This window comes from Notamacropus eugenii, chromosome 4 (assembly GCF_028372415.1).
Source record: "Notamacropus eugenii isolate mMacEug1 chromosome 4, mMacEug1.pri_v2, whole genome shotgun sequence".
NCBI lineage: Eukaryota > Metazoa > Chordata > Mammalia > Diprotodontia > Macropodidae > Notamacropus > Notamacropus eugenii.
The window spans coordinates 62701965-62716395 of NC_092875.1; the positions used below are offsets into that span (position 1 = coordinate 62701965).

At 36.8% G+C, this 14431-nt stretch overlaps 1 protein-coding gene across 9 annotated transcripts in view; it reads left to right on the top strand.

Annotated features, from left to right (window-relative positions):
* DAZAP1 (DAZ associated protein 1) overlaps positions 1-14431 on the top strand; it is a 39110-nt gene that overhangs the window by 11515 nt on the left and 13164 nt on the right. For 4 of the 9 annotated variants that reach the window (XM_072601399.1, XM_072601395.1, XM_072601397.1 and 1 more), the window contains exons 2-7: positions 1650-1690; positions 2375-2541; positions 2793-2858; positions 5735-5845; positions 7331-7379; positions 12371-12453. In XM_072601399.1, coding sequence (XP_072457500.1) covers positions 1650-1690; positions 2375-2541; positions 2793-2858; positions 5735-5845; positions 7331-7379; positions 12371-12453 — 517 coding nt within the window. Of the gene's footprint in view, positions 1-1649; positions 1691-2374; positions 2542-2792; positions 2859-5734; positions 5846-7330; positions 7380-12370; positions 12454-14431 lie in introns of those variants that run through there. The other 5 variants (XM_072601402.1, XM_072601396.1, XM_072601398.1 and 2 more) reach the window with 3 other exon arrangements.

The window sequence follows — 14431 nt, forward strand, 5'->3', positions numbered from 1 at the left end:
TCACATGCTACCTCCCAGTATTCTCCACTGGTTCCATGTTATCTATTGGATTGTCCTTATTTCTAAGAAAAAAAGTATATGGAACTTAAATGATTAGTTCAGGTATTTAGTGAGCACCTTGATGCTGTAGGTATTGTGAAAGATAGCTTCTTTAGGGAGCCCTCATTAAGATGGGGGCATTAATATCTAATACGTTAATAGTTTTCAGAGCACTTAAAAAACTTTAATCCTAATGATAGACTTATGGAGGTCAGCAGGGCTGGTCACCCTCCTTTAACAAATGAGAATACTGAAGCCTAGAAGAGTTGTCATTTATTCAAGGTCACAGAGTTATTATTGGTACAAGTATAGGTAGGTAGTATTTTAATCTGCTATGTGTAGAATCTGACTGTGATGTGTAATTGGTATTCTTTTTCAGTGTATGCTTTTTTCCTCTTAAGGATATCCAGTTTTAGTGGTCTGGCCTCTACTTGGGGGTGCATAGTTGTTCAAACCAATGCATTAAGTGAAAGAACCAGGTTTTCTACCTCTGGAACAATTATACTGAGTCACCAACATAGTAGAATACTAATTTGATGGCAAGAGTACAGAACTTGTATTCAAGAAGAACTGGCGGATTCAAGGACGAACTGGATCATAGGATCCTAGATTTAGATTTAGAAAGGACCTCAGAGATAAACTAGTCCAATCCCCTCATTTTACAGATGAGGAAATTTAAGTTCAGAAAGATTGTTACTTACCTGGCTCATATATGTAATAAGCTTCAGAGACAAGATTTGAACTCAAATGATCCAGAGCAAGTCATTTAACCTTGTTTGCTTATCTGTAAAAAGAATATACTAATCGTTACACTTTTAAACTCCACACAGTTCTGAGGAAAGCACTTAGTAAACATTGTCATGCAAATATGAGCTATGAGAATTAATTATTGGCATAGGGAGAGATTTACTTTGACTTGAATAGCCATTTTGAACCCTTTTGAGAAAAGATCTTAAATTTGAAGAGGAAAGGACCCTTAGGGACCAGCTAATCACTTCTAACCCCCTTTGTTCTACAGATATAGAAACCAGGATTACACAAGTGAAGTGACTTGCCTAGGGTCACATTGGTGGTATAGCTAATATTTTAATCCAGGTTCTCTTATTTCCAAATATAGCATTCTTTTCACTGATTTCCACATGTTGCCTCCACCTAGAATTTGTAGTATGATTGCCTTATACAACTTGGTTTTGAGAAAGAGGCAATGACCATGTTTTCCAAATTTTATGTCTTCTTTAATGTCCAGCCTGGTGCTCTATCCATAGTAGGTGCTTATTAATAAATGTTTATGGTAGTTTCTTTGCACAGAGATAGCACATAAAACAAGTTTACATACATGCTGTAATAGTAGAAATGTAACATAAGGTTTCAAATTTTAATAATTTTGAATATATTAATTTCTTGAAGGTTATTTCTTAGATAAAACAGGAATAAGCTCAAAGGTTTATGTAGTGGGTTATAATAGCTATTCATTAGAAACTTTTCCATTTACCCTGCTAATTTTCACCCCAATTACCATGAGCATTGTCAACTTGAGTGTTTTTAATCAAGTTTGGCTACAAGTAGAGATTGTCAGTTTTAACCATAATGCTCTATTCTGTGAATTACAGAAAGCTCTTCGTGGGTGGCCTTGACTGGAGCACAACACAAGGTAGGTCATAAATTTTATAGCTTTGACTCCTAAGTATGTTTTCTGTTTCTCAGTTTCTATTTAAAAAAAACAAACCAAAATGTCTTGAGTGATTTAAAGAACTTGAAAGTGCACTTATGGTTGAGGAGTATGGTTGAGGGACCAGCAAGAATGCCATAGTGATACTTGTCATATTTCATTTTCATATCAAAGATAAAGCAGCATTATGTAGGCTTCATGTTTCTAGCTGGTATTTTAAAAAGCCATGATAGATTTTTAAAAGCAGGACAGTTCTTGGCTACATGAGATACAAAAGCAAGTGCTGTAGTCGGTGGTCAATATTTGGACAAGTTAGATTGTTAAATATTTCCCTTTGTGTTGATTTCCTGAATGTCCCAATCAATGTTCATTCTCTCTGTCTCTCTGTGAATCATTGTGATTGATAAGATGCTACTGTCTTTGCATAGCACAAAAAATAACTAAAATGTGTGCTTAACCTTGCACCCTTTTCCTTATCCTCTTCCCCCTCAAAATAAAAAAACACCAAATCTAAACAGTTAAACGTAAAGAATTCTAAGTTACTATGTGTTACAGATGTTATAGAAGAACTCAGATTTCTAAGTTATAAAAAAACTGTATTTCAGGTAACCACTGAGAATAAATGCTTAACACTTGGTTATGTTTTTGTTTTTAATTTCTGCATAGAAACACTGCGCAGCTACTTTTCACAATATGGAGAAGTTGTAGACTGTGTTATCATGAAAGATAAAACAACCAACCAGTCTCGAGGCTTTGGGTTTGTTAAATTTAAAGATCCCAATTGTGTGGGGACAGTGCTGGCCAGCAGACCACATACATTAGATGGCCGCAATGTAAGTTTCCTTCTGTGTTTGCTTTGAATTAGGGGAAACGGTATTTTTTATGTTGAAGTTTTTTCTTTTAAAAATTGGGATTAAATTTTTTTAAAAAATGAGATTTAGTTACATCAGTTATTATAATAATATATGGTAAATTGACCCAATGAGGTTGTGGTAATTTGCCACTGGCTGCTGTTGCTAACATCTTGTTTTGTAGAGAAAGTTGTCTACATATTCACAACTAGCTGGTTTGAAACTTCCTACAGATTGACCCAAAGCCATGCACACCTCGGGGAATGCAGCCAGAGAGAACACGACCAAAGGAAGGATGGGTAAGGGAAATGAAGGTGGGGCAGTGGGGAGTAGAGGTATGTTAATAAATCTAGAAGGAAGAATTTGGAGAAAGTAATTTAGCTCAAAGTTACACATGAAAGATGTGTTTCTGATAAATGATAAGGTAGAGTAAAGGAAAACTCTCCAGTTTGCTGTTTGAATAATTGAAAGTTTATTCAACTTTTTCATTCTGGAAATTGTTCTCAGTCTTAGTTTTTATACACCTATCCAGTTTGCACTTTTTTTTTTTTAGCCTGAAACTTCTGCCAACTTGTAATTCTATTCTAGGATAGAAGATATCAAAGTTTAATAAGAAATGTATCTGAACCTTCTGCTCCACCATTTGATTTAGTTTTTTGGAAAGTTGTTTTAAGTGTTCAGTGACTAAATTATACTAGCCAAGAAACTGTTATCTTCTTAGAGACTTTGGGAGATAGGTGGAATGAATGTCTTGAGTTTTTTCAGGATAATACTGCTTTATAAACTAAAGATGGTAGTATTTTTAAACCATATTTTGACTGTAGTCTATCAGTGTGTCTAGTAAGCCCATCTCATTGGTTAACTGTCCTTGCTGTAGAACCTTTCATTTGTAGTCTTGATATTTTTCAAATGTATTTGAGTATTAGTAGCAGATTTGTGATATTTTTTGGAAAAGAATTGGGCTAGGAATGAGATGTAGCATTGAGTCTTGGTATCACCACAAATAATGGACAAGTCATTTGATCTGTGTCTATTTTCATATATATAAAATGAGAATACTGATGCCTGCCTGCATGAGGTGTCTCATAGGTGAGGTAAAGTCACAGAGTTCTCCATTACTAGAGCTCTTTAAGCGCAAAGACTGAACTTGTTAGGGATATTCAATCAGACTCTCAGCCAGGTAGTTAATAAATGCTTGTTCTTTGCCAAACTCTGTTAGGCACTAGGGATACAAGTACAAAGAATGAAACAACCTCTACATTTGATGATCCTATATGTTAATGAGGGAGACAAGTATGTATGTAGCCAAAGCAGGACAGGGGCTTTGGACTTTGTGCACACTTTATGGTGCTGTGAGATTATTGAAGTGAAAGCATACCGTAATTGGTAAGGGATCCTTTACTACTTCAGAATGCTATGAATTTCTAATCTGATCACTCCTTTCACCAAAGCAAATCAAAAGCCTTTATGCCTTAGATTGATGAGTTGTTGTGACCAGCATTTGGGTGGTTAGCCTCACTTCTTAGCAAAGCTGGTGCTTGGATGATAGATTTTTTTCTGGGTGTGTTCATGAGGCTTTTGCCTTAATTAAGAAGGCAAAACCGTTAATGGGGCATTCGGGGGGGTTAGGTTCATGAATTTGGATACTAACATTTCTGAAGCAGTATGATATAATGGAAAGAACTCTGGATTTACTGTAATAAGCTATGGTTCAAATCTCTATCCTGCCATCTGTTTCCTATGGCAAATCCCTTAACTAGTTTGGAGTTCTTATTGCCATCTATGAAAGTGAGGGTTGAACTAGGTGATTTTACAAGGTCCCTTTCAACTCTTTAAATCTTATGACCACAATTAAACATTAACATCAAATTCTCTTATCTTCCACTTTAGTTTTTAATGATCTAATGTTCTGGTTTTCTTTCCCTTTATGCTGTTGATTTATATAAATTCCCTTGTTATGGCTCATAAGCAGTGGTTGTTGAACTCTTAGCTTGCCTTGTTCATTGCAAGCCATCACTGTTGAAAACAGGTTGTAAGCAGGGTTTGGTTTAAACACAGCCCCTTTTTTATAAAAGCAGGAATGGAAGACAGCGTATATACTAGATGCCTATGTCCTTGGGCCTCTGCTGCAGAAGAATGAAAGCAAAACCATTCACGGAAAACAAGCTGAGCAGCTTAGGTTGCTCCTTTAGGTAGAGTAGGTAAAATTAGATCAGTCTAGTATGATGACCTTCCTCTAGATTATATAATAAGCACAGAGATAAACTTTTAATTATTTTTTGAAGTGATTAAAGAAGTTTTATTTTCCTTAAAGGGTAGCCATGAAATAAGAAAGGTAGTAATAATTTTAAATTTCAGACCGCTTATTTTTGAGGCAGTACCTTTTAACATTTAACTTGAGCTAGGCAGAAGGTTTATATTTAAAGAAAACAAAAATAAGGGGTTTTCGTGGATAGCTGATTTTTATCCTTTTGTTAAATTAGCAATCAGCAGTTAAAATCATAGATTGTCAGGGTTAGAGGATACTTTTTGAATTAATTAGATAGAGATTATTCTTAAACCTCTGAGATCTGCCTTGATAATTGCACAGTTTAGGTCAAGACTACTTTGCCAATTCTTAGTCCCATTTTCAGATCGTCTTTCTATGAAGCACTTTTGAGTGCAGTTGTACAAAAGACATTTTGTGTTATTTGAAATGGCTAAATCTTCTGTCTTTTGCTCAGGTGGGCTGTCAGTAGATTAGCTTTCTGTTTAAAGTTGTGGCACACTGTATTACACACCTCATTGTGCCCTATTGCATAATTATAAATTGGTATATTTGAACCATATTTTTTGTGTTCCCTTCCATATTAAGAAAGGATTTGAGATTACTAAGATATCTGACTTGGTAGAAAGTGGGGTTTGAAAGTTCAGAGGCAGCATTGCTCAACATGTTGCTGTTATTAGGGGTCTTCAAGTAGAGACTAAAAACCTAGCCTATTGGAAAGGAAAGGATTCATGTATCCCCTTTGTCCAGATGATTTGGCAGGGAAAGAAATTTGGTAATTTGGAATCCTAAACAATTTAGGACTGATATAGTACAGATGAAGAATATTTTATGTAATAACATAGCTGAGGTAAGAGGATTGTGAAGAATTTCCATTATGAACTAACCAATTTCTTCTCCTTGATACAGCAGAAAGGTCCTAGGAGCGATAACAATAAATCAAATAAAATTTTTGTTGGTGGGATCCCTCACAATTGCGGCGAGACAGAGCTCAGGGAATACTTCAAGAAATTTGGAGTGGTGAGTCATTTATCATGACAACAGGTATTGGCTTGTTATAGAAGGCATTGCCCTTTATTTTAGTTGCTTTGATTGAATTAAATTCAGTATTTAAAATTTCTTTGCCCACAGACGGAATCATGTTTATATTTGTAATCTTGGACAGTCAGACATCTTTAATTGGTAGTAGCTCTTGACTCAAACATTTTCCATTTAATTTATTTTTATTTTATTTTTGTGCACCTCTTAATCCTCTCATCCTGTTTACCTTGAAATGAATAAAACCAGGATGGCTTCAATGTTCCCTGCACCATTCTTGGTGGTCTGACTTTCTGGTCCTATCTGAAAGCAGAAAGTGCTTTAATGGTTCAGGTTTACCCTAAGTCTCCACCTTCTTACAGTGAGCAAGTGGGTGAGATGCTTTTGGAAATGCAGGTTGCAGACTCTTAATGATTTGTTTGATTGTACTGGCTTTGCTGTAGTAGATGATATAGGCATACCCCTGTTTCAGCCACTGTAATGTCACAAAACCTCATTGTATAATATCATTTGGCTATGCAAAACAGATGGTCTAATTAGAGCACCAACTACACCCTGTAACTTTTCACCTAACATTTTGTTTTTGCAAAACTAATTAGCAACATTAGACAGGGCTATGCCTGTTTTCAGAGAAATTAAATTCATTTGGCTTCCACGAGTTGGCCTTTGGCATAAGATTACCAACTCTTTATAATGAGGGAAGCTCTTAGGCCAGGTCTAAACTAAACTGTAACACGTTTTTGAGAACTTGGAGGTTGTTTTGTGGATTGTGTGGAATGAGTTATATACAATATTGATTGTGACAACAACTAATGCCAATGGATGTGAATGTCATTTCATTTGGGGTTTGTTCTTTGTTTCTGAGCAGGCATGTTTAATTCTTAAGTGCTTCAGAGGCTGTAGAGCGTAGAGTTTAGAGGTACATACATATACCAATACAAGACCTTTCGTAGCACAAAGCATCTTAGTCTGAATATCTTTGTGATTGGCAAGCTTTCTAGGTACACAAGTTAGCTATTGACAGTCCAGAGAAGAAAGCCTTGCTTCTTTCTAGATTTTTAGCCATCTTGCTTCTTGTTTGAGGCTTTAGCAGAGTGTAATAATTTGGGGTGAAACTCAAATTGGCCGATTTGCCTTCCTAATACAAGGTTTGAATCTCACAAGGTTATCTAGTTTTCAGTCCCCATGCCTGTCTGTCCAATTTTAGCCCACGAGGTGTGTTGTGGGTGTGCTTTTTTCAGACTGCCCTCATTTCTGGGCAGTGCTGAATTTTTTTGTCTCATGATCAAGTGACCCCAAGTAATCATTTTTCTCTGGATTTGTGTTTTAGCTGCGAAACTCTAAGTCAGCCTCAGGTCTTTGTCTTCTGTTGATGTGACTATGCCTTAGTCAGGCTTGCTGCCTTCTTGTAACCAGCCCACTCTCCCTGCCCAGCGTGGTTAGTGGAATTTCCTTTCTGTCTTTCAGGTCACTGAAGTTGTCATGATCTATGACGCAGAGAAGCAGAGGCCTCGAGGTAAAGGCTGATCTTGTTTGTCCTGAAACTTCCTCATCTTCTCCTTTTGCTCAGATGGCAAACTATTTCACACCATCCAAAGAAAAACTTAGCTCGATTTTTTTTTTTAAACATTGCCTCAAAGATTTTGAGACAAATATTAAAAGTGTAGGTCTTTCATGTACAAATCCATTACGTGTGTTTGTGCTTTTTAAGGTCAGACATTATGCATTCCTTTTTCTTTTCTTTTTTTTTTACCTTTTTTTGCTAGTTCTTTTGAATTGAAGTTTTAAAAACGGACAAGAATTTGGTTTCTGTTTTTAAGTGTATGTAGAAAGATTTGTAGATATTTTTAACTGTGGTGAACTGCTCCTGCTTAAGACCTGTCTCCTGTTTGAAGTCAACATGAACGTATTTGGTAGTGTGATTTCATGCTGTCACTTGGTTCTTTCCCCACCTCTACCCCATCTATCCATTCCCTACTCTCCAACCCCCCCCTTGGTATGCATTATCTGCTTGAAACGGAAACAAATCCATTCCATGTTTTGTTTTTTTTTCTCCCCTATTTGGGAGGGTTGTTTAGTCTAATAGTTTTAACGTGAGACTGGTGCAAAAAGAAACTTTCATGAGTTGCCCAAAAGCACATCTCCAAAATTGATTTGTGGAGTTGGAATGACAAAGACACATTTTGTGTGTCACAGTTTTTTAGTTTTTTATTTTGGGGGTGGGTTGGGGTCATTGTAACTGTTGCCCCCATACAGTCTTTTCCTCTCCCTTTCCCCTTCCCAAAACTCCCACCTTGTTTTTGGTTAGTGGATCGCTTTTGGACAGGCTATGTGAACCAATCTGTAAGTTTTGGTCTGTCTGAAATAATTGCCATGTCATTCACTTCATCCACCATCTGCAGAATATTTATTTGAGGCAATATTTTATGATTGCATTAAGCTTAGTTGCACCAACTGCCCTGTAGCATGTTCCATACATGCTGGAGAATAGTTTGCCATTTGAACTTTCATTTCTCCTCTGATTCCATTATTATGTAATGTATTCTTCACTTCATATTTATTAAGCTGTTAAGTCTTAGTTTTATTTTTAATTTAGACATACATCCTTAGAAACGTATTCAAGTGTTTCATAGTAAAAGTACAGTAATGTTAAGTAAGTTGTTTTTTTCTTTTCTTTCTGTGAATTGTTTGACTGTGATTAACGATATCTCTTTAGATTTCTCTTCCCTAGGTGTTAAATTATATCACACAGGTACAGGCCAGTTCCACAGTCAGAGGAGGGACGGGCTTTGTCTGCATTGGGGTGTAAACGAAGTTTCAGTAGATTTTTCTGTTCAGCTTCTTCGTTGGTGATGTAATCTTATTGAAAGATGCATTCTTGAGAAAAATCTGTTCTAGGAGTCTCCAGAATCTGAAATTTGCCACTTCTTTGCTGCTGCCCATTTAAAAAGAATTGGAACTATATATTTGGTTAAAACATTCCTGGAGTTTGAGAAAATACTATTTTTAACCATATTGCTACATCACATTTGTTCAGAGTATTTACCCTGATCTTGCAATACCTTAGCAAAAGGGATATCTAAAGTTCTACTCTCTGTCTGACTAGCTCATCCACTTAAAGCTTTGCAAAGAATAAATACAAACAAAAGAGAGGTGAGTTCACTGTTTTCAGATCACTACTCAGGTCTGTTTACTCTTATAACCCTTGCCTTTGGTCATGAGGAGGAGCCTCTAGTCAGTGTCTAGTTGATTGGGACTTGGAGGCTAAAATAAGGGAATGGAGCAGTCAGTTGAAAGGTGGGAGAGATAGATGGCTATTAGTTACAGAATTAGGCTGAAGTTTTTTGAGACTTTGGTAATATTGATTAGCAGTCCCAGAAGTGAATAGAGAACACAGTAGAGTATGGCTAAATAGGCAGGTAGTCTCCAGGGCTTAGGCAGATTAAAATAATGATAGACCCATGGTATCCATTTCAGATCTCTGACGTTTGAGTTGCCTTGCCCCCAATACAGAAGTCAGTTGCCCAACTTATTAACATCCTTAAACTGGGGGGGTTGGGGGGTGCGTGTGCGTGCGAATGCCTGCCTGTGTGTGTGTGTGTGTGTGTGTGTATGTGTGTGTGTGTGTGTGTTTGCGCGCGCATGCGCGTGTTGTGTGTCCTTTTGTGTCTGTCCCCATCCAAAAAGTAAGATAGAGACAATGATTTGAGGCAGGTCCTCCCTTCCTTAGAAAGAACAGTGGACCTTAGGGAATAAGCTTCTGATTTTTCTAACCTTTTGCATTGTTTCTGAATTTCTGTGATACGATAAAACTCTACTTATACACAATGTTCTGCATGTAATGCATTAATGCTATTTCAAACAAACAAACAAAATTTCTGTAGTTTGTATTCAGTAGATGCATTATTCCTGATAGAACTTCCCTGTCTCACTGTTCATAGTATAATGCTGTTTGAGTATTTTCCCTTTTCCAGTTCCTAACCTTGTTATCTAACTTTCATTTCTACTCTGAATTACCTTCTTCAGTTACCTTACAGTTTTCCTTGTCCTTTGCATATCAGTTAAAACTTTTGCCTTCCTCCTTTGTATTTGCTACCTTCATCGTTTTGAACCTCAAATTTCATCCCTTCAGTTATATGGTCATGTTGCTGATTGATATGGATATATATATATATATATTTGAAAATTGTAAATCAAATTGATCCTAAAATCATTCCCAACTGTACTTTGCTGATAATCTTTGTCAACTCAGCTTCCTTAGCCTTCTCCCCCATCCCTTTCATGCCTGTTGTCTTACCAGTGGTATTTCGTTAAAAATATCCTGAAGTCCCAGGTAACGCCAGTCTCAGCTTTCCCTCATCTACTTTTGTTTACTCCCTGAAGTAATCTGGACTTGAGGCACCATTTATGAAGTGATCCTGGTAATCTATAATTTCAGCCTTTCCCCTTCACTGTATTTAGACCTTTGCTATTGACTGCACATAAATTCTACCAATCCTTGAGGGCTTGAGTTTGTCCTAAGCCCCTTCTTAAATATACTCTAAACTGCCTTCCAGACAAGTAATAAGTTTTTCCTGCTTTCACTCTCCTGCTTTCTCGGCCAGCAGGAGGTGTGTTTTGGTAAACGTACACCTGCCATTCTTTCTTTTCTCGCTCCCTCCTCCAAAGAATCCATAAGCAAACAAGCAAAAGAAATATGTCTATGTGTATATATATATGTATGTATATATATATGTGTGTATATATATATATATATGTGTGTGTGTATATATACATATATATGTGTGTGTATATATACATATATGTGTGTGTGTATATAGCGTTATTATCTTTGGTCCTTTTGGGTGCCTTACTGAATTCTTTGAGAATTTCATCTTTCTTCCAAGTTCTTTGGCATCTGTCTCCTTGCAATCTTTCTTTTGTGAACAGAGTCAGTGGACCATATCTGGAGGTGGCGGGTGCTCCCTTCTGTTCTCCTCTTGGCATCTAGAGGGGAGTCTGTGATATTAAACTGATCCAGGATCCCTGCAGAGACTTGAGAGGGTCTTCTTGGCAGTGCTGCTAAGCTTTCCAGTTCACTACAGACAAATACATTGTGATGAAATGCTGCTTTCCATTGGATGGTCGCTCTCATCACAGACCAACCAAACTTCGTTTATACCACCAGACTCTTGTGTTTGGGAAATGCTCAAGTTTTTCTTTTTATTTGATTTTTATTTAATTTTTAAAATTTTGATGATGCCTCTTGCTCTTGCTGCTGACAGCAGAATTTGACCTGCTGGAATCCATTTTGGCCTGTATCTTTGTGTATTTTATATATAACCTCCTTTGATAGGCCTCCTTGGGCTTCCCCAACCATGTTGGGGAAGCTTAGTGAGGCACTAACTGTTATAGATACTGTGTTTCCGTTTAACGCTTTAGAGCAATATATATATATATATATGGCTGCTGTCAGCACTAGCTGCAAAGCAAAATGCAAGCCAAGGTGGAAAATCTTGGGTTTCAGAAAAGCAAACACACACCCAGACTACACGTTCCCAATTTATCTTCCTTTTGGCATGGTCCAGGAGCCCTTAACAGATGGTTGATAGACAGTGTGTTAATTTCTTGTCTTTCATTAGGCACTTTTTTTTTTTTTGAACACTTACTATATAGGAGGCAGTGGCTAGAGTGGCGGGAAAACTGGGTTTGGAGTCAGAAGATCTGGATTCAAGTTCCAGCTCTGCCATTTAACTACCTTTGTAGTCTTGTGTAGGTTCTCTCGTCTGTAAAAGGTGAGGGACAAGGTAGATTTAGAATTGGGCTTTTCTGGCTCTAAATCCAGTGATCTTTGCGGGGCCCCCCCCCCCCCCCCATAGATATATATAGAGAGAGAGAGAGAGAGAGAAATATATGTATAGATATAGATATATAGATATGTGTGTATATACACTAAGTGTCATCTGATATATTCAGTAAAGAGATAGGGTGAAACCTTAGCTGTATAGAAAAAGATCTTCAAGTTTTTATCACTTCATGATCCAAGTCTTCCCATATGTTTTGGCTGCTGACTCTTATGGATATTTTTCTCTTATTTTAATTTGAATTGGTTAATTTTCATCACAGTTTGTTTGTGTAGGGTTTTGCTTTTTATTAGCAAAGTGTAGATTCCCCTTAAGATTTTAGCGGATGGTTCAGAAAAGAGCTGTGTTGTTCCATAACCAGTTTTCCCCAACTTAGCCTGCTCCCTAGCTATGTAAAACCTTTCCATATTAAGCCAATTATATGACCCAAAACATGTATGTTTTGTTTTGCATATGTATGTGGTTAGCTGAGAATCTTAACCCCTTGTAGCCACCCTGCCCTTGCTATTTTTTCAGGTGGCTGCTACCTTTTCTGAACTTTGTGAACATACCTGGCTTATCTGAAACCCTTGTTTGATCCCTTGGTCCGCCCCTAATACTGTTCATCATCCTGTTTTGTGTCACAACACCCTGCTACCTTGATTCACTCTTCGTCGTTGGCTAGGTTTTGGATTTATTACTTTCGAGGACGAACAATCAGTGGACCAGGCTGTCAACATGCATTTTCACGACATCATGGGCAAAAAAGTGTGTAGTTGTAGTTTTATTTTACCTTAAGACCAAACCAAGTCTTGGGCAACTGGGGATTTCACTGGTAAATAAGTATAGAGTCGATGGTTTTGTTACAGGGAGGGAAAGATTAGGGAGCTTGAGCAAAGTAAATCGTTTGGCAGAAACAAAGTCAAGGGATCCTATTCCATTAGACACAAGTTCTTCAGGAAGTTTTGGCACAACTTGCCCTAAAATATATTCCTTTGGCTAGATGACACCATTTTCTTAGAATTCCTTTTGAATGTGGAATGTCTAAAACAAAAAATGAACAAGTGGGAATTTCAACAGGAGGGAGAGGTGTTTTAGTCTGAGTCTGTGTTTTCAGTCTGGCTTCCAGTGAACTCTCTGTGTTGTCTAAGGTTCGGTTTAAGATACCACTCCTTCAGATGTGGATTTCATATTCAAATTGTGTAGCACTTGACCTGTTAAGTGAGTAGAAATTAACCTTTAAGAATCCCAAGTTACAATTTAAAAGAAAAGCAATACTGAAACATCATGAAGGATTGGTTTTTTTAAATTGGGTCACTTACTGTGAAACTTCGGTACAAACCCACAGACTTTATTATATAGTATTTAACAACAATGCAGTTAAGTGACCTCTGGTTGTTATATCTTCATACTGTGTTGCCATTACATGAAGATAGTAATAGGAAGTTGAAAGCCTGCCCCTCCCCAGCCCCAGCCTGCTTGATTACTATGTGCCACTGTGAACATCATCTGTAAATGAGCCTATTTTGAGCATCTGTGCAAAATTAGTACCCAAATCTTCATTTTACTTGGATCCTTATGATTTTTCTACAAAAGGAGCTCTAAAATGAATAACTGGGACATGCATTCCTTATTAGTACCAGGTACCATAGGATCTGAATTTGTATTGAGTTTGGTCTGCCTCAAAAAAAAAAAATCCCTATTAGTGCATTAGGGTGGAGTTCATTTCAGTGCCAAATATTTTCCTGTGTTTCTAATCTGGTTATAACCCAGAACCATGAATTTTTTTTTTTAACTGTTTGAAGCAGAACTTTTATTCTGTCTTTAAGGTCTCACAGGCATTTCTTTGGCTAATGGTTAAAATATTTTGATGGTGGTAGTAATTAATGTCATCAACCCACTAGTCCCCCTCAAAAAAAATGATGGTGTTAAAATTTTAAATTTCTCTATACAGTTCAGTGTATTGTGATTATTTTTATATATAGGTGGTTTAGAATTTGTCAAAGTTTTAATGAAGTCTATTTGAACCTACCTAAAACAGGAAAAAAATATCTTGTACTGACAATCATTGAAGCTTTTAAGTTTAAAATTAGCATACAGATTGCAAGGATGCATGACAATTATGAACACAAGTTCAAAGGAGTCTGCGTTCAATATTTTAAGGTACTGTGACATGGTATTGAACATTTATAATTTGGAAAAAGTGTAATCTTTATATATGGAGCAGAAGGTGTTTTGCTGAATTAATAGATTAGCTAGTGTCTGTTAGTAGGGTCCTGGTAGGCCCCTATGCTGATGGTAAACAGTGATTTTTGATTAAGCTTGATACCAAACATGATTGAAATAAAACTTCCAAGTTACTTCACTCAACGTGTAGATTAGACATAGGTATCTGAAAAAGGGCAAGTGTATATTGCTTAAGGAGTCCTACTCTTTGACTGGACATCTGAAGCAATCCAAATCCTCATTTATACATAGGTCAAAATCAAGCTATCTAGACAAGTAGGATGCTTCCCCCATTCTTAACTTTATTTAGTTTTTAAAATATTACGTTTTATTAAGTTTTTAAAATGCCCAAGATCCCATTTGGTGATTAAAAATGTCTTGCTGGGGTGACTGCATCTATATGTTCCATCATTAAGGGTAAAGAATTTTAAATTACAAGAACTACTTTGCTTTGTAAGCAGGAACCAAATTCCCCTAAGGAAAAGTGTGTGAAGGCTCATTAATTTGAGTTCTTTGAAAA